Source organism: Spermophilus citellus (genome assembly GCF_964194105.1).
Source record: "Spermophilus citellus genome assembly, chromosome: 4".
Classification (NCBI taxonomy): domain Eukaryota; kingdom Metazoa; phylum Chordata; class Mammalia; order Rodentia; family Sciuridae; genus Spermophilus; species Spermophilus citellus.
The window spans coordinates 216182569-216209802 of NC_138185.1; the positions used below are offsets into that span (position 1 = coordinate 216182569).

The 27234-nt window shown below is 36.6% G+C and overlaps 1 protein-coding gene across 5 annotated transcripts in view; it reads right to left on the minus strand.

Moving 5' to 3' along the window:
- BTBD7 (BTB domain containing 7) overlaps positions 1-27234 on the minus strand; it is a 126154-nt gene that overhangs the window by 45336 nt on the left and 53584 nt on the right. For 4 of the 5 annotated variants that reach the window (XR_014021349.1, XM_081289018.1, XM_081289017.1 and 1 more), the window contains 2 exons: positions 23943-24130; positions 22173-23252 (listed from right to left, as the gene is read on the minus strand). The exons of the other annotated variant lie outside the window; for it this stretch is intronic. Coding sequence is in view for 3 of the 4 variants with exons in the window: in XM_081289018.1 (XP_081145144.1) it covers positions 22173-23252; positions 23943-24024 (1162 nt within the window). In the remaining variant the exon portion in view is untranslated. The remainder of the gene's footprint in view (positions 1-22172; positions 23253-23942; positions 24131-27234) is intronic. 5 annotated transcript variants of the gene reach the window in all.

The following is a 27234-nucleotide window of genomic DNA, read 5'->3' on the forward strand; positions in this document are numbered from 1 at the left end:
ATATTCCAATCTGCATGGCTGAAAGGTTTACATTTTCTAAAATGCCATTATCACCACATCATCTCTACTTACCTATTACAAACGGAGCTAAGAATTCCAGATCTAAGGCAGAAAATGTGAGTCAAGACATATGGGTTGGAAGACAAGCCAACCTGTGCCTCAATGTTTTAAATTGCCTTCCTCAGATTGTAACATCTGGGAGAAGGGTGGATACATATATGCTCCCCTCTATCTCTCCCTAGGGGTACAATTCTGAAGAGTCTAAACCCAGACCTCCCAGGCATGACCAGCTCAGGGAACCACTCATATATACACTGCTCTCCTGCCTTCCCAGCTTCACCCTTTCTTGGGAGAACCTACCAAATACATGGTCTGCATTCAAGCTCAGATGTAGGGATCATTAGGAATGAGAGGAAATACCCAAAGATACCTAGAAATGGCCCTAGAAAACAAGATTCTTGAATGATATTCCAGAATTAGATCCCCCGCAACCCATACAACCAGAGGTGATAACCTCTGCTGGCAGCAACAGGACAACAGGAGGATTTTCACTAGGAGCAGATTAACATGGTGTGTAAATGAAAGATGAATTAGCTCAGCAGAAATGGTGGCACTTAAATGGAATGAGAACATTAGTGCACATAAGTCCCTGATACTGGCTGGCTTTAGTGAACAGCTTTAGAAGCCATGCAAAAAGAAAACTATTGGATCAGCTTAACCAACTCTTAAACCTAGGCATTCTTCAAGGTCTGGAGACCTTGAGGTCAGTATTTAAAGAAACCCTATTCCTGCCACTACATGGTGCACTGCCACAACTCACGCTCAAGATTTAATTTGCAGGACATCAGAGCTACAAAGAAGATTTGAATGAAAGCCTCACTAAGTCTTCTATGATAAAACCTGGGTCCTGATAGGAATATTTGGACACAGAAACCCAGAATGGGGATGTTTGAGTCAGTGACCTGAAATGTTGTTACATCCCAAGATTTGCCCAAATTTTCTGGTCTAGGAAAAGGAGCTTCCTCCAACTCTTAGCTGGAAAACAACAGCATATTTTTGTCTGGAGACCCTGAAAAGATCATGCCTGTCTTCTTCAAGATCTGCTCCTGCTTTTTCCCACTACATCCAAACCAACAATCCAGGTGAGGTTTATAACTGTCTGAGTAAGAAAATACAGTTTCTGTGTTGGAAGGTAGGAGTACAGACACCCAAAGAATTCTAAGACCATCTATGTACTGGCAGGCCAACTTGTGGTTGTGCATCTTGAGTGTGCTGCGGTAAGAAGGAGCTCATTCAGAACCCAAGGGATACTCAGGGGCATCTTCTGGTGCTTCTTTGCCTGATAACAAAGACTCAGCAACTGTAGCAAGTGTTAATGACGAAACAAGAGCTCGGACACCCTTGGGATAAAAATCTGGGTTACCTTACCTGGTAGACTACCCAGATGTGTTGAAGTATTGGTAAAGGGGGACAATAGGGTGATCGGTCTGATTTATAGTATTCCAACTGGCTTTAACCTGAATAATTTCTCACAATCTCTATCCCTGTAGGGATACAAAAATATAAAATAAAAAAAATAAAAAAATATAAAATATAAAAAATATAAAAAGAAATATGTGAGACTTAGAAGTCAGAAGAAAGACAGCAGCTATTACCTTCTAAAAGTTACTATAGCTAGGTGACACATGTCACAGAAGTGCTAGTGGATTCTGGCTTGTCCTTGCTTCTTCTCTGCATCCAGATGTCCCACCCAAGTCCATCCTCATGCCCACCACTAGATGCATGGATACAGTACCACTGACACAACAGCCAATCTCCATGAGTCCCTTTCCCCAGTCCCAATTTGTAGGCTGGACATGTGTGGCTTCTTATGTACACAACTCATTTGGTCCTTTGCCACTCTCTCTTTCAGATCTTTACTTCCTCAGCTTCTCTGACAACTGTATAAGTTTCAAATCCTTATTCCATATGTTGTAGTTGCTCAGCTTCCCTGACTGAATTCTGATAGTTGTAAGATCATGAGTTAGAGCTTCCAGCTAGATGTGGCAGCTGGAATGTGGCTAATTCCACCATTTCCTTGAAGCAAGTCTCTGGCTGTGCTGTGACTGGCCACATGAGTTCGATTAATGGAGTACACAAACTGATTTGAGTGACTCAAGCAGAATGAATTGGGCATTTCATGCTTACCTCATGTCTTCTCTACTTTTCACCCCCAGCAAGCCAGTTTCAAAGCCAGTATCCTAAAAGACCTTGCCTCAACTGTACTTTTGTACCTCCTATATTCAGGTGTGGAAATTCTGATACCTTGAATAAGCACTCCTAGGAATTGACTAGGCACCCATACATATGAAAACCATGAGATGCAAGGAAATAAACACCCCATGAGAAACACTTTCCACAGAGGCTGGGGGAATAATTGCTTTCACTTTCCTCATGTGGACAACTCTGAAGCACATTCCATATGGCTCCTCAGAGGGTTCCAGTAGGATAAAGCTCAGTTGTCCAGAGCAAAACTGAATTGGTTCTCTCATTTAATTTCATTCTTCCCAGTCTTCCATTCTCATTCTCTGGAAGAATTTCCCCAAATTAACTATCTACATGGATATCCTTATAGATTTCACTTTCAGAAGGAAAGCTAGACTAACATAGAACAGATAAAAAATCCCTACTCCTGACAATGGTCAATAAGAAAGTCATTTTAAATTGCTACTCTGGGTTTTGCTCAAACTAATGGTCCATTCAGCCCTAGATTTCAGGTTAATTTTCTAGACTTTTATTTAAAAATCTTTATTTATTGAGCCATGTGCCAGATTCTATATTAGATGCAGGAGATACAATGTAACAATACTGTTCTTGATCTCAGGAAGCTAACAAGATTCTAGGAGAAGCAGAAAAGAAAGTAGATGATTTCACCTCTATGCATAAAGCCATAAGAGGGATAGACAAAAGGCTGTGGTGACTATAGCTTTTCAGTTGAGGCGACGTTGAAAATACACCTTTTTAAAGAAATGGGAAGAAATGGTATTCCAGGCAAAGGAAGAATGTGCGTGCGTGCGTGCGTGCATGTAGCAGCTGTTCAAGTGACCACAGAATATGCAGTTTCAAAAAATGGTTTGTTGAAGAAGAAAATTTATAATAAAATCTAGTTCTCTTCACCAATTCTAGTTGTCTACATTCCACCAGCATTATAAATCTGTCACCTGGAGTGTTTCAAATAGTTTGAACCCACTCTCCTAGAAAAAAATAAAATTTTCTCTTCAAAATCAAAGTACTTGTATAAGGCTTCAATAAATTTGTTTTCTTCTAATTATTTAATTAATCCATAAAAATTGTTGGTATTAACTGATCTGACCTATGAAAATATTATCAGAGTAAAAATTACCATAAACTTAGTTAGTTAAAACAACACTTTTATCATCCTGTACTTTCTGTGTGGGTCAGGAGGAGCCTGGGTATGGCGAGCTGGCTGGCTCTTCAGTCAGGGTTTTGTTCATGTGCAATGAAGGTGTCAACTGGGCTTGCATGTCACCTAAAGGCTCAACTGGGAAAGAATATGCCTCCAGGGGCTGGGATTGTGGCTCAGTGGTACAGTGCTTGCCTCACATGTGTACTGGTTTCGATTCTCAGCACCACACATAAATAAATGAATAAAATAAAGGTCTATCAACAACTAAAATTATATATATATATAAAAAGAATACGCCTCTCCAAATTAATTCAGACTGTTGGCAGACTTCTTTCTCTATGGCGGTAGACTAAGCCCAATTCTCACCTTGTCGTTTTCTCATCAGGCCATCTCACCAAAGATGAGATCTCACCGAGCTGGGGAAGAGTTTCTAGCACCAGTTGGCTTTGAGATGGAGTTCTATAAGATAATCTAATCATAGGAATGACATCCCATAGTTTTTGCCTTTGATCACAGATTACACATAGGAAGAGGGGATTACATAACAGTCTGAATTCCAGAACACAGGGACCACTGAAGGCCTCCTCTTTGTCTACCTGTTCTAGTACATTTATGACCACCTAAGCAATACGTAGTCAGACAAGCCTTATCACTTATTCTGCCCTTAAGCACCCCCGAGTCTTTCATCTATTTTTTGTTCCTCCCGGCAGAATATCTAATTTTACTTCTCTAAAGAGAGGTAAGAATGCTATCAACATTTTAGGTATGCATCAGAGTATGGTGGGGAGTTAAATTGGGTGTTTCTGGGTTGTATTGCTCATACTCATGTAGCTAATACTCAGAATTTTATTGTTCCTTTGGGTAGAGAGGCATGGTCAAGGTATTGTCTTAAAATGTAACATTTAGTTGCGCTAAAACCAACCTGCTACCCTCTAGCTGTGGGTTAGGGTTAAGTCAATGTCTCTGGACTTCAGAATTTGACCACAGAGTAGGTGAATTGAATTCTAAAGTGTCTTCAGGGACTGGGGATGTGGCTCAATGGTAAAGCACTTTTCTAGCCTTTGTAAGGCCTTAGGTTCAATTCTCAGCACTGCAAAAAGGAAGGAAGGAAGGAAGGAAGGAAGGAAGGAAGGAAGGAAGGAAGGAAGGAAGGAAGGAAGGAAGGAGGGAGGGAGGGAAGGAGGGAGGGAAGGAAGAAACTGAAGTATCTTCAGGTGCTAATATCCTAGCATTCGGCAATTACTGGACTTGTTTCTCCCACTCCATACTTTTTATTGGTGTATTACAGTTGTACATAAAGGTGGGATTTGTTACATATTGGATATTCTTATAATATAATAATATAATTTGGCCAAAAAAATGTAACATTTAGCCACACGGAAGTGCATCTTCCAAGGTCTGGTCCTATTATAATCTTATGAGATTTTCTTGCATTAACTAAATGCCAGAAGTAATTGGTCATATTGTAGCTATCACCTAAACATGTTGTGTTCCCCTTTAATGTGGTTTAAAAGTCATGTACACTCCCTGGATTGCCCATCTGGAAGGATATACAAGAAACTGGTGACACTGTCTCTGGAGAGGAACTGAGTGGCTGGGAGACAAGGTTGAAAGGGCAAGAACCTTCACTTTTTTTGAATTCTGTCCTATGTGAAGATATTACCTATTCCAAAAATTAACCACCACCACCATGCTATGGAAGTTGCTAAGAATTCCTTCCCTTACCACTCAGTAAAATCAACCACTGACCACAAAACCCAAGCAAATGTTGGAAAGGAAATGAGAAGGTTCTGTATCCTGAGAACACTACTCCTTTTACAGGGAGGAGGAAATCATTGACATTCATGGTGTGTGTGTGTGTGTTTGTGTGTGTGTGTGTGTGTGTGAGAGAGAGAGAGAGAGAGAGAGAGAGAGAGAGAGAGAATGAGAATATGAATATGCACTGAGTGCTATATTCTTTATTCCTATATATGTTGCCAAGCCCTATAAGAGAGAAAAGCAGACAAAGATGGAAAAGATGCTAAAAACTTCTGGAGAAAAACTTTGGTAACTCAGAAAAGGAAGAGGGTAAAACACACAGGAAACTGACAGGAGTCAAAATTTCTCTTTAGACCATGAAACTGAATACACACACACACACACACACACACACACACACACACACACACACACACATTCTTTCTCTCTCTCAAGTTTAACAAACCTTAAGATACTTAATGATATTCCTCTATTTTACTTTATAAATTAGTGTTTATAAAGCAGGACATTTTAAGTGTTTATAGTGAGTGCTCTGGGGGAGAGCAGCATATGAATGGGAAAGATACTCACGAGGGCATAAGTTCTCTGTATGTAGACGGCATGTAAAAATCCTTTGCTATATGGGGGAGGAGAGGGTGGGATTGGGTGGGGTTAAGGGGTGTGTGTGTGTGTGTGTGTGTGTGTGTGTGTAGGAGAGAAATGTGAAACTAGGACCTATAGGAGGCCTGAATACCCTGAAAATGAACACATTCTTAAATACAGGATACACCACTACAATAGTGATTTCTTTTATCTGTGAGATATGTGACATTTTCACCTATTTGCTCACCTGAAAAATGTGGATGATACTGTATATCTCATTTGGTTATTTTGAGCATTTTATAACACATATATGGCACTTACTAATGTTTAATTTAAGGGAAATATTATATAAATGGCATTTAAGGACACCAACAATACTGGTATGTTCTAATTCAAGAGCAAGCACAGGATTTGTGGGGAATATGAGGGTAGGAAGGGAGTATAGTCTCCTAAGAGCAGAGCTAATTAAAGATCCATAAAGGGAACTGAAATATTAACAAACTAAATGTATTATATACTTCTCTGTTGCAGATTTGTCAAAGTACTAAATTAAAAAAAAAACAACAACACACAACAAACTCTACTCAGTATGTGAAAAACTCAGTAGATTTATACCTCTGTATCTAAAAACAGAAGATGGTGGTTTACCTTGGGTATAAAGATAACTGTAGCATGATCACTATTCTTAAACCACCATTCCACTAGTGACAAATAGTAAATTAATAGTCTTATTTCTATTATAATAAAAAAGGAAAAAGTCTAGAACTTAGTGGGGTAGAGCCATGATTATGCTTTTCAGAAAACTTCTGGACGTCTCCTGGTCGGTCACCTCTTACATGATCATGTGCTGATTTTACAACAATGCGTCTCTTGGAGACATATTCCCTCTAATCCCAAATGAGAGCAGCTCCAGAGTCAGAAGGGGCACTTACATGCTTCCTAGCTGTAAACTAGGTTATAGAACCTCTGCTCATGTGTGGGATAATATCTAAAGAGAATAATGTGAATAAGGTGCTTAACACAGTGGCTGGCAAGGAACAGATACTCAATAAATTCTTCTGAATAAGTGAATATAGTATAAAACTTTTTAAACAATTAGTAGGGGCTGGATATGTAGCTCAGGAGTAGAGCACCTGTCTGGCACAAGCAAGGCCTTGAGTGTGATTCCAAACAAAAAGGAAAAAAAAGTGACCTATAATTTATAGATTTTAATCTGCTTACAGAATTTTATGCACCTTTTTTTGAAAAAAATAATTATTTTTTAGTTAGAGGTGAACACAATATCTTTAGTTTATTTTTATGTGGTTCTGAGGATCGAACCTAGTGCTCTCGCATGCTAGGTGAGCGGTCTACCTCTGAGCCACAACCCCAGCCCTGTATGCACTTTTTTAAACCCATGATTTCTAGAACCTTTCTTACAGTTTCTAAAGCTGGTAGCCAAAAGAGCTTTCGGAAAATGCAAATGTGATCAGGCTACACAGCTTGCTGTAGATAGGATTGAACATGGGCCTGCACAACCTAGGTAAGTGCCCTACCACTGAGCTACATCTCTAGTTCTTTTAAAATTTTACTTTGAGACAAGGTCTCACTAAGTTGACTAGGCTGACCTCAAACTTTCAATCCTCTGCCTCAGCTTCCTGAATAGCTCAGATTATAGGCATGTACCACCATGCACAGGAGGATGAGGCTTTATGATTTCACCATGGCATACAAAGTTCTTTATATCATCTAGCCCTGTTTGCCTCTGTAGCCTCACTTCTTACCCACCCCTCTTTATCTTTGCAACCTCATTTTTTTTTTCCCCAGCCCAAAGTGCCTTCCTCTTCAGGCCTTCATAGCTGCTATTCCTTCTGTCTGACTTGCTCCTTTTACCTCCAATCTTTACTTAAATCCTATTCTTTTTCCAGGTCTTGCTTCTCTGGGAAGTTTCTGAAGATGTTCTCCAATCCCTACTCTCCACACTGGGTCTGGGACTCCTCTTCCTCCTAGGTGCTCTCCTAGAATCTAGGACCCTGTTTCATTAGGGCACTTCTGCTATAATTGCTGGCTGGTACTTGCCACTGGACTATTGTACCCATTACTTTAACCTCAGGGCCTAGCACAGAGTAAGAGCTAAGTAAGTGTTTGCAGAATAAATAAGATACAGGAATTCATAATGTAATTCTATGCCAAGGGGCCTGTATGAATTGACAGGCTATATATTTTCTGCTTCAATAATGTCCCATTTTTACCTTTATTTGCTTGAAAATTCACACAGCAGCTCCTTCTTCAAGTTTATAGGCCTGTTATGATAATAAGACTTACAACATTGCATCCATCTCCCCCCTCAAGCCACCCCCCACTTTTTGGCAGTGCTGGGGATGGAACCCAGGGCCTTTTGTATCCTAGGCAAGCGCTCCACCTCTAACTATACTCCCAGTCTCATTTACTTCTGTTTAATCCAATTCATCTAAAAAATAGCTTAGGAGTAGTATTCACACCAGTGAAGACTTTAGGTTTATATTAAAAAAAAAACTATCAATTTACTAAAAAATGAGGTATAAGGATAACAAAACTATTTAGTCATATAGTTTAGCTTAAGAAAATTTCTAAACCTTTCATAAGTAAATATAAGCTCAAATGTTAATAGATTTAGAAAAACAATGTGATGTTCATGTACTTTATAGAATCATTGTAATGGATCACAGTTTCAAAATCCAGCATTGCTCTTTGAAGTAAACTTCAATTAGTAAGGAAAACTGAGTAGAAACCTAATATTAAAACCAAATCATGGGATGGGGTTGTAGAGTGCTTGCCTAGTATAGGTAAGGAATTCGGTTTAATCCTCAGTACTACATAAAAAACAAATAAAATAAAGGTTAAATTCTTAAAAAAAAATCACTTTAGTAAAGGCCTAATTCTATTGAGGCTGAAGAGAAATATGTTTAGAAACAAAGACAAATAAAAACATCTAAATGTATAAATGTATTTTTTTCCCTCTCCAGATTTTTTATTGGTGCATTGTAGTTATAAATAATGATGGGATTTTCTGGGCCCAGTGGTGCATTCCTATAATCCCAGCAGCTTGGGAGGCTGAGGCCCTAAGCAACTCAGTGAGACCTTGTCTCAAAATAAAATACAAAAAAAGGGCTGGGGAAGTGGCTCAGTGGTTAAGTGCTCTTGAGTTCAATCCCCAGTACCCCTCCCCCACAAAAAAAGATAGGATTTGTCATTACATATTTTTGGTTTTCTATTGCCACTTTCAGATATGCGGACATTTACCTTTAAATACTATGAGATGTAAAACATTATCAGCAGTTTTGTATATACGTCAATAATAAGTATGAGGTGAATAAAAATGTTTTAGTGCAAAGAACTACAACAGAACTTCAAGTCTTTTAATAAAACAAAGTCATCCCCCTTTTGGGGACATACTAACCCACATCATTTTAATAATAGAGCCTGATAGTCATTACCCTGAAATATATGAAAAAATGTAAAATCATGTAGTTTCTGGACAGTTTATAGTCACTCAATGTTTTAGCAGTCCTTTAGAGACAATGATAAAAAGGTAGAATTGTTAACAGTACTTATCACTGGAAGGGAGATTAGGAGTTGTGAAATATTCTGCATTACTGCCTGAATCCAGCCACTAGTGCATTTATTGCTTATAATTTTTAGAAAGTAACTTAATATAGTTATTAAAAATAAACTCTAGCTGGGCATCATAACACACAGCTGTAATCTCTGTAACTTGAGAGGTTGAGGTAGGAGGATTGAAAATTTTAAAGACAACTTCATCAACTCAGTAAGGCCCTATAAGCAACTTAGTGAGACCCTGTTTCAAAATAAAAAATAAAAAGAGCTGGAGATGTAGCTCACTGGCAAAGCGTCCCTGGGTTCAATCCACGGTACCAAAACAAAACCAAAAGCTCTAAATGTACCAACAAAAAATTTCTCCAAGATTTATTATATATGAACAAGAGAAGACAGAGTAATATGTATATTGTGATGCTATTTATAAAACAAAACAAGATATGTATGTGAAACACGTACTCACGTGCACACACAAAGATCTGTAAGGAAACCCCTGTTCAGGGCATCATTGATAAGAGTCCGGGGAAAGCAGTGGTCATGGGTGAAAATACACTTTACATCATATTTCTGTATCATTTCCCACTTTTTCAACAATAAGCACAAATTGCTGTTGAAAAGAATTAACTCAAATTTAAAGTTTTGGCATAGAGCTGTTGAGGATGGTTTATTTATAAATGTTATAAAACATATAATCTAAAGCCTTTCAAAGTACAAGCTGTATGTGGAAGGTCAGATCCTGAGTGTATGTAGGTATTTAGTTATTTTTGCTTTCAAGTCCATCTTTTGGTCAACAGAAGTAGCCTTGGGGAGAAAACAATGTAGGCAATTGCTTCCTCATCTCTAAAATGGGAAGAAGACAGCAGTTACCACACAGGTCACTATAAAGACCAAATAAAATATCTCTTAAAGAAAAAAAAAAGTTCAGCCCAGTACCTTTAAGTAAGATCATTACTCATCTAGAGTCTTAAATACTTTCTTCTAAGCACTTCCAAAGCCAAAAGTAGACAGACTGCTTACATTTGGTCAGAATCCTTTGGATATTTTAGGGGATAACAGCAGAATTTGATTTTAAAGCTGAAACTTCAACTTTGTACCATAATTCTGGGTTTGAAAAGCCCATAGCGTCTTCCTTCTTCGGTCATTGTCTTTTTTCTTAATCAAATATTTATTTTTTTAGTTGTAGTTGGATACAACAGCTTTATTGTATTTTTATGTGGTGCTGAGGATAGAACCCAGGGCCTCACACATGCTAGGCAAGTGCTCTACCACTGAGCCACAACTCCAGCCCCTCCTTCTGTCATTTTCCTACCTTAGTCACTTGTATACTCCCCCAATCTTATTTTATTTAATATTAAATAACCTGCATCTTGGACTCCCATTAGTTTTTGTCCTCTGCACTGGAAGGCCTAAGAGTAGTCAAAATTTGACAATGGCAAGTTACAAAATAAACTGACTTTAAGAAAGGTGACAATTAGGTCATTTCTCTGAGTGTTTCTAAGAGAAAAGGGGGCTCTAAGTGCATCAAATTAAAGTAGAGAGGGAGTTTATACCAAATAATATCTATGCTACCTTGGGAATGCTCTATGGACCATTTTTTATGATGTTCTACCATCAAAATTGGAATGTTCCTCACAACTGTAATCATGTAAGTGCTGAGGCTGAATGTTTAAAGAGTCTGAATCTGGTGAACTTTTATACTTGGAACTGTGTTATCAAATATGTGCAAAGAAAACAATTCTTACTCCTACAGAACTGTTAACACAAGTCAGTTTTTAAAACACACGTGAGAAGGCCCTCCCACTGTGAGCCACAACAGTGGTCAGTGCCTGCACATCTATAAGGAAACTAGCTCAAATTGAGAAGCCTAGATGGAGTTTATATGGTTAGTGTGTGGCAGAGCCAGGATTGGAACACAGGTCTAATTTCAAAGCTCATAATTACAAAATACCATTGTATAGGAGCACTATTATTTATCTCATAACCTGTACAAATGGAAAACCCATTTTCGAAGCTTCTCAGGGCAATGAAGAGGAAATGAAACAACATATGTGAAGTGCCTGTCATGAAGCTAAGTGCATCCTGGAATTCAAAACCTATTTGTTTCATTTCTCTTTTCCCTGGAATAACATAACAATGATGTTCAATAAATGGTAACCTTAAATATAAAAATTAGCTTACTCTATGTCTTATTTTAAGGCTGACATCAAAAGTTCTGATCAACCAATGTTAATTAACTATTGTACTTTAATTTGAAAGTTATATATAAATAGAGATATGTGCAAGGTATAATGAAGGACAGTTTCTCAATAATTCAAAATAAAATGTGGTATCAAAAATTTACAAATCTCCTGGTATTTTACCTTTTCCTTCTAGCAATCCTTGGAATTTCATTATCACAGATAAAAGGTTTGCTTACTGTTGAGAAAAGACTTCTAACTAAATTCCACATAATTTTAAATAAAAACAAGAAACACAGACATGCGTAGTGGTGTACACCTGTAATCCCAGCAGCTTGGGAGGCTGAGGCAGCAGGATCTTGAGTTCAAAGCCAGCCTCAGCGAAAGCGAGGCCCTAAACAACTCAATGAGACCCTGTTTCTAAATAAAATACGAAATAAGGCTGGAGATCTGGCTCAGTGGTTAAGTGCCCCCCGAGTTCAATCGCCGGTACCAAAAAAAGAAGAAACACAACAGACTCTACTACAAATGAACTGTACGTATTTTAGAAACACTTCTTGTTATGGCTATAAGACATAAGATATACATTTACATTTAAAAAGTCATATAAAAAGCCATACTATTCATTTATATGTACTGTCTTTTATGTTTATAAACAGGGGTGAATGAACATTCCATTTCAACAGACAGGAAACAAATATGGCGACTTCTTACAATTTTATTTTCCCATTATAAATTAAACAAGTAAAGGTAATTTAGAGTAAGAATTTCCAAGTTACTTTAATGCTGAGTTATATTACTTATTGTGAATATAAATCATTGTCATAATCACTGTAAATACATTTTTATTTCTGAATTTTAGATGCATGATTAATTATTTAATCTAAATTGTAAACTAGTGCAAAACGTTATGGTTGCCCTTGGATTAAACTATCTTGGCTTCCGAATATGAATAGCGGTGGGCTGAGTATATAGCTCTGTTGGTAGCATGCTTGCCTCGCATGCACAAAGTCCTGGATTCAATCCAAACAAAAACAAACAAAACAGTGACATTTAAAATTCAACTGATATTCTACTTCATATCAATGGACAACAAGTAAACAGCTGATGAGACAATTTTATTTGAAATACAACTTAAAATTCTGAGTTAGAAGGCAGTTACACATTGTTTAGACTATATTTAAATTTATGTCTCTAAATACTTCAAATTTATCTCCTGGATTGGAATTAAAGTGTTTTCATTTTGTTTGCAACTTCTAGGGCTAAGCATCACACACACACACCCCCCTTGCCTTTTTTGCAGTAATGGGTATGGAATCCAGGTCTTGTGCATACTAGGAAAGCATTTCACCACTGAACCACACTCTCAAGTCCCCCTTTTTCTTTTTTGTAAAAAGGTTACTCAGTTTTCATAGGTATTAAAAATAATTCAAAATATGAGTCTAGTAAGAGCAAAACTCTGTGCAAGATCTTGGGTGATTCAAAGATGACCAACTCTTATTACACAACATAATAATACACTAGGTGACAGAGTAAATGAAGCAGGTGCATATGTAATTGCAAACAAGTTAGAAAATGAAAAAAACTAAGAAAAATAAATGTTTTGAAAGTTGTCAGGAAGAAGAAAATATCTTTAACTTGGAATGACTAGGATGAAACAAGATATGTGAGTAGCATGTCAGTTTGGTCTTAAAAGGTTTAAATAGAATTTGAAGATTTAGCAATAAAAGGCAAATCTACTCCAGGAAAAAGAAAAACAAAGCCCAGAGGGAGAGTTTATAAAAAATGGTTTGTTTGAAAATAAAATATGCAATCAAGTACTATGCTTTAAAACTCAGACTTTAAGTAAAAATTGTTTTAAAATGTTATTTCATTATGAATACAGATATATAATCTCAGAGTCCCTTAACTGTCATTCATGAAGCTGAAATTAATTTTAATCTCTTGTATGTTTAACTGAAACCTGCATTTACTACTCTGATCTGTTGATAATGGTCTTTAGCTTAGTTCCATTATTCTCTAGGAAGTACATTCATACTAATCTGCTGAAGAGGAAACAATTACAAACAGAAGTAAAATGAACTGCCAAATCCACTGAACTGCAACAGAAGGAAGAATGTCAACACTGGAACAATGGAGAGGAGGAGAAGAGGGAGTAATGGGTGGGTGAGTGGAGACAGTGAGTCTGCTAGTTTGCATTTATTTCAAGTCACACACTCTTGGAAGCTGACCAAATTGCTAAAGAAAAATTAGGTCATTTTGTTCAGTTGCTTCTCTGTCAGATTTTTAATTCAATAAAATGTAATCATGTTCATGATTAAAAATATGGCAAATGCAATATGAAGTCCATTTTGGAATGAAAGTTATAAATAAATTTCATCTTCCAAAGATTAAAAATGCATTTTTGATCCAGAGAAAAAGTTTAAAGTCTTCTGTAAAATGTCCAGCACTGAAATATTCATGTAGATGTTGATAATTCTGAGCTATTTTGTTCTGAGGTAGGTAGTACTTATGCCTGTGGGTTGTTAAAGTTCTAAGAAAATCTACAGTTCTTCTAAAGTGTGGCATTTTTCTCAAAAACCTGTAAAACAATAAGAGGTTACCCTCATTGGTAAATTGTTTTGACATTGTGAAAACAGAGTGTGCTAAGGTCATTGTCAAAGTGATCAATCACGTAGTTCTTGCAAGGTTCTTCCAATCTAGTCATTTATTTTGGAATTTTATACAGAAGCATTGCTATCAATCAGGTTTTTTGTGTAGCGCGTGCACACACACACAAAGAAAAACAAAAAAAACACCCACAAAAACCTTCACAACATTGCTGGGAAAGCTGGAAATGAGGTCCAGTAAATAAGACAGACAGAGGGCTGCCAGGTATGGACTCCACCAAATGGAAGCCAAGCGTGGCCAATGAGTCACCATGGCACCCTGGCCACAAGGACTCCTGCTCTGCCTGAACAGTGAATGTCAGCACCACATCACAGCTGTGATGTGACTTCTTTTTCCACCAGATGTTGATGCCCCATTCTGTTTCCAGAAATAATTCTCTATAATAGTCTGCTTTTGTCATTAGATCTTATTTCAAAAAACCTAGTTGACAAGTTGAAGCCCTATTCACAGAGAACTAGGAAGCAAATCTTTGGCCCTTTAGACTTTTCCACTGGGAAGTGGGCTCTGCCATCTATTAAGACCTATACCATGAAGAATTCTCCAAAATTAGGAAGAAGGTTCTAATGCTGACAGCCAAACAAGTCAACGACTCATACACAAATAGAAAAGAGAATGGCAAAGAACAGAACAAAACCCTCTGTCCTATAACTGTTCTGGAGCAGCCTGAGTGGTGACCCACACAGGTCCCTGTCCTCGTAGTTTTTTAAACCTCCTCCCAAGGCCTACATTACCCACACCCCAAACAGTTCAGTGAAAAATTGGGCTCAGGACTGATAGTCTTCCAAGTTGATACTCAAGCATTACTGTAGTCTGCTATTTCATTTCTATGATGAGACCACGGCTTCCCACCCTCAACCCTGGGATGTGTCCTCAAATGCCCCTTTCTCTAACCATGCCCAAATTCCTGCCCTCAGATTGGAGCCAGAACTGGTTCGAGTCACAACTTGATCCCTTACAAGCCTGGGAAAAGACTAGTTGTTAATCTCTGAGCCTCACAATACTGTCAGAATGACCAAAAAAGAAAAAGCCCTGTGTAAACTAAGATTATAAGTATGATCTCATTTGTTAACAATCCTCATAGATATGATAAATTCTTCAGTCCTTTAGGACTGTGGCCTTCTCTAGGTCTCTCTGGGTCTATAAAAGGCACTGATGTCACATCTTTTTTCTTCAGTAAAAAATTAATTCTGAATCAAAGTTGTATATTCTTATAATTTTAAGTCTAATAGCACTAAACACTCCAAAAACATTCCCCTCTGTAAAATGTCCAGCACTGAAATATTCATGTAAATGTTGATAATTCTGAGCTATTTTGTTCTGAGGTCAGTAGTACTTATGCCTGTGGGTTGTTAAAGTTCTAAGAAAATCTACAGTATCTCTTCCACTCTTAGTCTTCCTCCCCAGAGGCAACTACTGCCAGTTCCTTGGCTTTTTCTTCTGATATTACCTTCATATTATAAGTTTTACTAAAGTACTATTCTGTGTTCATGATTAAATATTGCTTATTGCTCTAAAGCTATATACTAGAATTATATTTTCTTTCACATGCAATTTTAAATTACTTAGAGATATTTTCTCTTAATCATTTGCTTGTCTATGAATTTAATGCTAATTCTTCATGAATGCAAAAGATCCATAAAATCTCTTTCAGTGCTACTTAAATGCTGAAACATGTGAGTTTCAGATTTCCTCCCAGACACCTCCTTCCTGAAGCTTTTCACTCTCCTAGTCCAGTCTGGACATTCACTAGAGCAACTACTCAGCTCATACCAAGGTTTCCCTTTGCTTCTCTCCTGTGCTGGACCCCAGTTTTCTGGATCTCATATCTCTTTTCTTTGGTGGAACACATCCTCAGTAGCTTCTTGAGTATGGAAGCAGGGGAGATAGATTTTTTTGAGGCACGACTGAAAATGTCCTCATTTAGTCTTACACTTGATTGGTGATTTAGCTAAATACAGAATTTTCCGTCAGCTCTTTGAAGGCACTACACCTGTGTATTGTAGTATTCAGTAGCTGCTACGATAAAGTTTAAAACCATCTGATTCCTATTTCTCTATTATAAGACCTATTTTTTTCCCCTATTATAATTTTAGAATCATCTCTTTTGGCTTAGTGTTCTGAAAAGGAAGTAACTTTTTCATATGGAAATTCCTTTAAGTTTGGGCCATAATTCTTACATTACTTATTAGACATCATCTTTTCTTTGTTCTTCTCTGGTATATAAAATTCTAAAATTACTATTTTCTAAAATGTCAGATCTTCCAGATAAATACTCTAGTTTTCTTACATAATCACCCTTTTTAACCATCTTTGCTATTTTTTTTAAACATTCATTCTTTTTTTAGTTTTTGGTGGACACAACATCTTTGTTTATATGTGGTGCTGAGGATTGAACCCGGGCCGCACGCATGCCAGGTGAGAGCGCTACTGCTTGAGCCACATCCCCAGCCCCCCATCTTTGCTATTAGCTACTTTCTACAGTTAATTTTACTTTTCATTCGGCTATTTCCAAGAGCTCCTGTTTTTGCAATTCAATATTTTGCAGTGCTGGGGATGAAACCAATGGCTTTGGGTACAGTAGGCAAGTGCTCTACTGTGCTATACCCTGAGCCATGTTTTTTCTTTTATATCATCCCACATATGACTCACTGATTCCATTAAATGTTGTTTTTTGGACAATTTTAATTCCATGGAAATTTTCTTCTCCATTCTGTCTCTGCTATTAATTTGTTATTTTTCTTCTGATCTGTCTCAATTAGTTAGCTTTCCTCAAATGTCTAGTGACCTTGGACAGGTTTTCATATATATAAGTTCAAGTAAACAATAAATAACTGGAAACATTGCTGTGTAGGAAGGATTGCTGATTGTAGTCTTACTTGTACAACAAATAGAAGCAAACTGGAGTTTTCAATGTGCAATGAGTCTAATCTCATTGTGGAAACCCAAAACATCAGTATCTATAAGTGTCTATACTTTTGGGCTGTTCATCATTCCAGAGCTCCAATTCCTTCTTATACTTTGCTGGCTAGTACTAGAGCAGGGGAAAGGAGTAGGTGATCTTACCATCTAGTTTGTAGGCTTTCACATAATTCCCAATTTCAATCCTGTGGCTCATTCCAATACTCCTCTACAGGTATTTCCAAATTGAGAATCTCTCTAGCTCAATTTCTTTATAAAGTCTGGAAAATTTTAGGGAATTTCAGGTCTGTTTTTATGTTTGGTTGGAGAGGGCAATTGATAGGGTGAGGGAGAAGAAAAGGGTTTATCACTTGGTTAGAGTGTTATTAATACAAAAACAGGCAAATGGATTATTGGAACAAAAGAATGAGTACTGACCTATATATAGAATTTATGTACACACAGGAACTTTAAGGGTAGCACAAATTAAGGGGGAATGGCTTGTTTAATATAGGATACTCGCCAGGTGCGGTGGTGCACACATGCAATCCCAGTGGCTTGGGAGGCTATAATCAGAGCGGCTCAGGAGGCTGAGGCAGGAAGATCACAAGTTCAATGCCAGCTTCAGCAAAATAGAGGTGCTAAGCAACTCAGTGAGACCCTGTCTCTAAATAAAATACAAAATAGGGCTGGGGATGTGGCTCAGTGGTCAAGTGCCCCTGAGTTCAATCCCTGGTACCAAAAAAAAAGAGGATACTCAGCTCAATATATAGAGCATTGCAAAATTGCATCCCTTTCTAATAGCATAATACAAAGATGAATTCCAGGGCACAGGAAAGGGCCCAAACACTCCATACTGAGACTTAAATCTGAAACTCTATCTTTAGTTATTCACTTTGCTTCTCTCTTCTTTCCAGAGTACTTAGTACCAACTGGTCTAGGTCATTCCAGAGTTCTGCGGATGAATGGCCTCCCTTCTCTGGAGTAGCCCCCCCTTAAGCTCTAAAATTACAGGCCCCTGTCTCTGTTATGCTAGTCATTATTTCTCTATTTACTTTTTATCTTCTAAAATTTTCAATATCCCTTTATCCAACTGCTATTTTCTTCTAGATGCCCCTTTCCTGGAGAAATTATACTTTTTTTATTCCTTTAGAAGAATACCAGGGCTTTGAGGGAAACAAAAATAAATTCAAGTTCAATTTGTGACATATACATGGAAATCAAGTGAAGTTAAATCTGGTCCTAAAATGCCAGGCATGGAGCTGTAGTTGAGACCTTCCTACCTATTTGAGATTGCTTCCTGGCTGCTCTTGCCTAATGCCACTGCATAAAAAGCAGTCTGTGTAGGGCAACAAGTTTCTCTTTTACTTCCTTGCCAAACCACCCTGGTTGTCTGCCTCTACTGCTTGTTTTAAATAATTGCTCTTAAGTTTCTTTGTCTACCTTGAAGAGTGTAGGTAGTCTCAGGGTCCCAGACCCCTTGTTAGAATGTGTATCCTTTTCAAACTGGGCTTTATTTTTATTTTTCAATTCTTAAAACTGGTAAGCCAGGCACAGTAGCACCCATTTATAATCCCAGTAATTTAGGAGGCTGAAGCAGGAGGATGACAATCTCAAGGCCAGTTAGTGAGACCCTGAGCAACTTACTGAGACTCTGTTAAAAAATTTTAAAAGATGACTAGGGATGTGGCTCAGTGGTAGAGGGCCTCTGGGTTCAATCCCTAGTACCAAAATTAAATAATTAAATTATGGTAAAATACATAAAAATAGAGTGGTAAATTTAATGTTATAAGTGTTTAGTTCAGTGGTATTTAATACAGTCAGATGTGCAAACATCATCATCATCCATCTCTATAACTCCTTTCATCTTTATAAATGAGCCTTGTTCATTTGAACCACAAAACAAGAACAAAATGTCTCCTCAATTCTCTGCAAGATGGTATATAACTAGTACCATGCTAGATGCATGAGAAAGACAGTAATTCATTATACACAATAAATGTCTCAGCATATTATAGGTTCAGATTACAGAATCCTTGTTGAGAGAAGCTGATTGCAGAGTGACAAGCAACCTGATACTTAACAATAGTTTTCTAAATGCAATGATAAGAGGTACATACCAACATCCTATAGTGATAAAATTATAATAAAATCTTAAAATCAAAAATTGCCTAGTAAAAATCTATGAAATATGCTTAGCATGTGTTTGATTAATAAATGTATTTTTAGAAAAAAAGGGCCAGAGGTAGTGTTTGCTTAGCACATACAAGGCCCTGTGTTCAATGCTTAGCACTGAAGAAAGAAAAAGAAAGAAAGAAAGAAAGAAAGAAAGAAAGAAAGAAAGAAAGAAAGAAAGGACAAGACAAAGTGGTACTGAAAGATTTATGTTGCCATAATGATTATCACTCGCCAGCTAACAATTATTGAATTTATCAGGCACCATTCATCATTTCCTTTAATCCTCATAAAGCTTGCAGTTTATTATTAATATTATTGTTTTTAAAAATGAGAAAATGGCTTTAGAGAGGTTGTGCAATTTGTTTAAGGACAAAAAAGTTAAGACATGATGGAAAAGGATTCAAACCCAGCCTGTCTGGTTCCAGAACCTGAGATCTTAAGTTTTATGGTATAAAAATCACTCCCCAAATGACCAAATAGTCTACTTCCCATGGAAATGAGGTAAAAGTTAAGCAAAGTTATGGTGCATTATAAACTCTAATTGAATATTATCATAGGTATGGGGGAAAGATATATCCCACATGGAACACAACAAAACAGCAGACTAAAAAAAGCTCCAAACTGTATTTTGAATAATGGAAGGAAACAGAAGCAGGTATAATATTGTTTTTGTTTAGAGTAACTAGATTAATACAAGATTTGTTTCATATAACATATAAAATACAATTTCTAGCTAAATGACAAACAAAACAAAAAGCCAAAAAACCCCTCTCATTTACGAAAAGATAAGTAATCAGTATCATTCAAAGATCCAAAACTGGCTTACAATTTTACTCTTTATTCAGTTTTTCGTCTTTTATTTATTTTTTTTTTGGTATTGGGATTAACCCAAAAGCAATTTATCACTACATCCCAGCCCTATTATTATTATTATTATTAATTTTTTATTTGTAGTTGGACACAATACCTTTATTTTATTTATTTATTTTTATGTAGTGATGAGGATTGAACCCAGGACTTTGCATGTGCTAGGCAAGCACTTTACCACTGAGCCACAACCCCAGCCCGTATTATTTTTTTTAATATTTATTGAGTTGTAGATGGACACACAGTATCTTTATTTAGTTTTTATGTGGTGCTGAGGATCAAACCCAGTGCCTCACACATGTGAGGCAAGCACTTTACCACTGAGCTACAGCCCCAGCCCCTTTATTTTTGATTTTGAGACAGGATCTCGTTAAATTGCTTAGGGCTTTGCTAAGTTGCTGAGGTTGACTTTGAACTTGCCATTCTCCTGCTTCAGCCTTCTGAGTCACTGGGATTACGGGTATGCATCACTGCATCTGGCTCTCATTCAAAACCTCCGACAAATTTGATTTTATACAACAAAGAAATGGTAGGTCAACTGATAGATTTCTTCCAAAAACATTTTTCTTATCTTACTAACATAATAATTCTTATTTTGAATTAGTAAAAATGTATTTTAATGACATTTTCATTGTGGCAAAAAAATAAACTATTACTAAAAAGATAATGGTGAAATAAAATATTTAAAAAGATTGTTTACATAAAAGAAACCATAGCATTTTTGTATTTATTTTTATTGGTGCCTTCTGAACTATTCTTCCCATCTTATGACTGGCCTTGTTATTTAACTGGGACTTTTATTTTTTAATTTCTCAAAGCCCTATTAATTGATTCATATGTATTCCCTTCTTTCCCTTTTTTGGGGTGTTGGAAATGAAACCTAGGGGTCTTGAACATGCTAAGTGTGTACTCTCTCTTTGCATAAGTTGGTAAACTCCTTTTGCTCTCCCATAAAAAGCCTCTCCACCCCCAATCTGCAGTACAGGGGATTAAACCTCTGGTACTCTACCAATGAGCTACATCCCCAGGCCTTTATTAAAACTTTGATACAGGGTTTCACTGGTCAAGCTGCCCAGGCTGTCCTCAAATCTGCAATCCTGCCTGAGCCTCCTGCAATGCTGGAATACAGGTGTGCACCACTGTACCCAGCACTGAAGATCTCTTTCCATCTCTGAAATGTTAGGATTCTAACATTTACCAACAGATACATACTTTGTTCATTTCCTTCTTTTTAAATATTTATTTTTTAGTTGTAGTTGAACACAATACCTTTATTTTAATGTGGTGCTGAGGATCGAACCCAAGGCCTCCCACGTGCTAGGTGAGCGTTCTACTGCTGAGCCACAACCGCAGCCCCCTTACTTTTTCCTTTTGGTGCTGTGGATCCTACATAAAGTACTGAGCATGCTAAAGCACATGCTCTATCACCAAGCTACACCCCCAGCTCCAATATATTTCTTTTAATTTAACTTTCATGTTTCCATTCGCTTATAACATAAAAAAGTACTCTCCTAATTTAAATTTTTTAGTTTAAAAGTAACTGAAAAAGGCAAATGAGTTCAGTTCTGTGTTATAGGCTGTTGTTTTACATACAAATTAAGCCTAAAAATAAGATACTAAATATTTGAAAATTTAAAATAGAAACCCCAATTGATTCAAATAAATTTATATCCAAATGTTGTTGTTTTCATTTTGTAATGAACTTATTCTAATTCCAAATTTTAAGGATCAAGAAAGCAAAAAAATATAAATACCAGACAGAGTACAGGTGGGTAATTATATATTCCTAAATCTAAATTACATATTCCTAAATATTACATTAGGAAAGAAAGAGAATCAAATTGCATCAAATGCTCTTAGTCACTATTACTGAATGCCTGATTTTAATATTAAATAAAGAACCACATTAATACTGACCCTTCATCTGTCACTGATGTCATAATTGTAGGCTCAAAACTGACCCTGAACATACCAAACATTGAAACCATAGAAAGAAATTGGTTGTATGTACAATTTGGAAGTAATTTTAGAAATAAAAATTAAAAATCAGGATTTCATACCTTGTGCAAGCATGTTAAATTCCAAGAATAGTGCTATGTGGTAAAGTTCCATGGCTTCTTCTGCCCTGGTCATGTTTGGCTTCCCTGCAACGAGAGCCTGAACTTCACTTAGACTCCCCACAGAGGGGCTACAGTGCAAAACGGAGAGGTCAACCACATCAGTGTACATACAGTGTAGTATTACTTTAGCATATTTTTTTGGTATAATGGACTCGTCTAATATAATTCTTGTGGGAGTCCTCAAAGTTCGGTCTGTGATTTCTTCTCCAGTCCGTATCCTCCTTTGTAATAAATTTCGAAAAAATGGGGACCGTGCAGAAATAATAGCCTTGTGGGCTTTGAGCTCTTCATCCAAGCAGTTCTGATTTCCTCCAAAAGCTTCAACCAACTCAGAGTCTGAAGAAAAACTAAGGACGACATCATAATAACACATGTAATCAAAAAGTCCACGCATATCTACATCAAGGGAATTCGGTGTTCCAAATTCTTCACTAAGCTGAACAAGGATATCGACATTTTGAAACCTCGAGTCCTCCATTCCAAACTCACCCGTATAAAGGTAGTGTAACAAAGCAGAAAACATGGGCATATCAATACCAGCTGTATTGATGTCCATTATTATCTCTGCCCCATACTCGGGTGAAGAAGAAAGCAGTGTTTTAAAAAATGGACACCTTGCTGCCAAAATGGCACGATGAACAGGAAAACAAGTTTCTTGAAATATTAAGTCTACATCAGTACAATACTTGTACTCATAAAGATCAGCCATATCTTTCTGCAATGTCCGGGCTTCTGGTCTAGCCAAACTGGCTTGTAGAGAAAGCTCCTTTAAGGCTGAAGTTCCCTCATATTCCTCCACTAATGCATTGACATCTCTAACATCCCATCCAGAGAGGAGTTCTCGCATCTGCTTGGCGTGATCAGCAGACCTATTAGATTTTCGACGCTTAATAAACTTCTTTTTGAGGGTGGCAAGGCCAGAGGTTCTCTTTTTTTTGTCTTGTGGTTTCTCATGGCCGTGTTCAAGGCTATACAATTTTGATTCACAACCATAGCCTTGTTGAGAATAGGATGATGTCCCTAAGAAGAAAATTAAATACATGATAATTTGTTTCTTTTTATTTTAACATTCATTTTCACATAACCTGTTTGAATGCTCAAAAATGTTATAGACACTTCTGGACCACTCAAATAAATCTTTTATTTTTATAAGGGAACATAAAAATTTCAAACAATTTTTATATTAAAATTATAATAATTTTTATATTAAAAAGAAATAGAGACAAATAGAATGAATCAGTCCAATTTTTTTAAAAATGCCTTTGCTTCTCTGGCAATCAAAGGCTGATATCATGGATCTTAATTATGAATTTTTAGGAAATGAAACATAGGTAGAACTGTAAATTAAGAATATCACTTGTATATAATTGCGAAATACTTCTTTTTCTTAACTACACTAAGGCTGCACTTGAATAGGGAAAGTAAATAGACCAGGACACACAAATGGAGATTACTAGTTTGTCTAGGTAAGTAATTGGCAATTTTGGTTAAGATAACCAAAGAAAAGGTCAGTTGCGCTATAAGCAGATTATTTATAATAAAACTCACACAAATCAGATTAATATGTTTGGGGGAATCTAAATGCTGTAGAATTATGATCTACAATAACTTTCCCATACCTCAATTCTCTTTTTATCCACAAAGACCACTGAAAACACAATTCTACTTATAGTTGCAAAAGAAAATATAGTTAGAAAAACTAAAATTTACCTATAAAAGTCTGCTGGGCCTGTGAGTTTCCCCCTACCCTCGGGGAGCACGAGTGAGGATAGTTAGATGCATTAGCACCCATTTTCTTCAGTCACTCAGGCATTCCATCTGCTGGTTCTTCAGAGTATAATCCCAATGGCCTTTATGCACTTTCAACCCTGGATCCAGCAGCCTCTTTTCGTCCATTTCTTGATATGAAACAAAAATAATTTTATTTATTTTTTCAAATGTATCTAAAGTCACACAGAAACAAGGCAAGTTTACTGAAAACTGCTTTTATTGCAAATAATGAATGCTGTCAAATTCACACATAAAATTTTCAGAAAATGTAAAGGAACCATTAACCTTGAATTATGACTGTGCTAGCTACAATTTTGAGCCATAAAATGTATCAATTAGGTACTTTCTAAGAGAGCAAACAAGAAACATATCAGACCAATTTAAATTACAGTTATATAGGAAGAGTATTTGAAAATGCAGGGAAAAGTATTTTTTAATTTTTTTAAAAATGCTTAGAGGCAATCACCAGTAATCATAATCTAACATTCTAGGAAATTTACAAACACTTAATAGGTCAATACCAGTACTAGACATACAAAGATGGATAATTAAAAGATTGGTTTGTTGTTTTTTCTACTTTAAGATAAAATTGCTTAAATTGATCTTTCATCTGTGTAACTGGGCATTTTACTAAAAGAGGGGGAAGAAAAGGTGGACAAAGCTAAATATGTTTCGGCTAAGTAGAGTTTAATTTTGAGAGAAGCTATTATAAATGGAGTGACATATAAGAAAAAAAATTTTTAACCTATACTCCTCATAAAGCCTGAAAATAAAAATACTACTATTATCTGATATTGTGATTAGCATGGATAGGGCATCTAAGCAAGAGATAAGTTTAGCAATTACAGATTGAATTCTGAATCATGGAATCTCAACTCTCAGAGCTGCTAGCAGGGGATACATGCTGAAAGAGAAGAAACTCTTTAAGAGAGGACACAGGGTTAACAAGAACACACCTAAACCTTTATACCATCTGGCTATATAAAATTTATCTGACTCAAAGGGATAATGATTTAAGAAGAATAAAAATAACTTAAAATCTATTATTGAAACTGTTGGGAAAATAAATCAGCAAGCAGGCAGCTAATCCAGACTCAAAATGAAAACAAAGTATTTTAACAAGTTGTTAACAAATAAATACAAATAATCACTGGAAAACAGAATGGTGTCCAGATTCTTGAAATGTATTGTGATCCTCATTATTGATATAGCATAACCTAAAGAATACACATTTAAGCTGGGTAAGATGATGCATGACTGTAATCCCAGCAACTTGGGAGGCCAAAGCAGGAGGATTTCAAGTTTGAGGCCAGCTTCAGCAACTTAGGGAGATACTGTCTCAAAAATCAACATTTTTTTAAAGGGCTGGGGGTACAACTCAATGATATAGTGCCTCTGAGGTTAAATCCCAGTATGGGGGTAGGGGAAATTCACATTTTAAAAAATCATTATTAACATTTGTATTCTATTATACACATGCACACAGATATATGTGTGTGTGTGTGTGTGTGTGTGTATGAACACTTGTGTATGTATAAATTTATTTACCTAAGTATGTAGACCTCTACTTATAGTATTCAGGAAAAGACCAGGAAACTTCCGAGTAACTACATGTAGATAATGTAAAGTAGCAGTATGGTAATTAACTCCACTAAATCATTTATGAATAAATTTCCTACTGAAACTTACCTATCTATGGGAATACAATCCCCCCTACATTTTGCTTCAGTGTATATTATGGGAAATCTGAATGGCTATGGGATGAGACATTACAGTGCATTTCAAAAGAACTGTACAGCAAGAAAGCGAAAGAATTTATTATACTATTTTATATATTAAGTGGTATAAGACAAACAAGAAACACCCCATAGGATTGAGGATGTAGCTCTGTGGTAAGGTGCTTGCATTTGTGAGGTTCTGGGTTTGATCCCCAGCACTACATATATAAATTAATTCTTTCAGCAAAGTCTGTTTGAAAATAGATAATTTTAAAAAAGTCTGGTGATGAGTGTCACAGCTTTCCATCCCTGAATAATAGAAATGTAGAAAAAGTTGATGCCTTTTTTTCCCCTGGGTAATTCATTTTGAATGTTGCAAAATAGAAATTGAGACTATCAATTTCAGTTCAAACTTAAACTCTAACTCTGATAAATCCTAGTTTTCAAGTTGAGCCTCAAAGAAAACTCAGGTGATTCAAGCTAGGCACTGTGGCATGTGCCTGTAATCCAGAAGCTCAGGAGGCTGAGGCAGGAGGATCACAAAATCAAAGCCAGTCTCAGCAATTTAGCAATGCCCTAAGTAACTAAGAGAGACACTGTCTCAAAATAAAATATAAAAAAGGACTGGGAATGTGGCTCAGTGGTAAGTACCCCTAGGTTCAATCTATGGTACCAGGAAAAAAAAAAAAAAGATTTTATCAGGTATTTTTAGGCACTCTTTCAAATAAAATAGGGTTCTAGAAACCAAATGTGTGCTTTGTATACAGGTCAGATCCTAATCTTACTCATTAAAAATTTACATTTAAAGCAAAAATAGCACAGACAAAACTTTTTCAAAATGTATGAAATATGTTAAGAAAAACCCAGAATAAAAAAATTATGCAAAATAAAAAGCCTTTACCAAAATGAAGGAGAAAAAAATAGCTAAAAAATAAAATTTGAATTTAGTAGTAATGGTAGATATGAAAATTATGGGTCAAAGAAGTTTCTGAATAAACAAATTCATGATATCACTCCCGTGGTAGGCTGCTTTTTACTTCCTGTACACATTCTTGGAGTTCTCTATTGCTTCATTTTTGTTAGTCTTGCTTTCTTAATTTCTATTGACTATACAGCAAATTCATTAAGAACACAAAGCCTGCCAATGGCACAAAGTTTGCTAAAACTCAGGAAGAATGAGCGCTGCTTCCAGATGAAGAAATATAAGAAGGGTCCAGGGAAGTGAACAGACTTGATTACTCTTAGTTCCACAAATATGTGCATGCACACATATGAGAATTATTTTCAACTGAGAATTCTGAATAATTTGTAAGGAGTCAAGACACTACTACATTGATCTGTCTGGGATTTAAACCACATCAAAAATGGCTTTTTGGAGGGCTGGGGATATAGCTCAGTTGGTAGAGTGATTGCCTTGCATGCACAAGGCCCTGGGTTCAATCCTCAGCACCATTGAAAAAAAAAAGGGGGGTGGGGTGGGGCTAGGGTTGGGGCTCAGTGATAGAGCTCTGGCC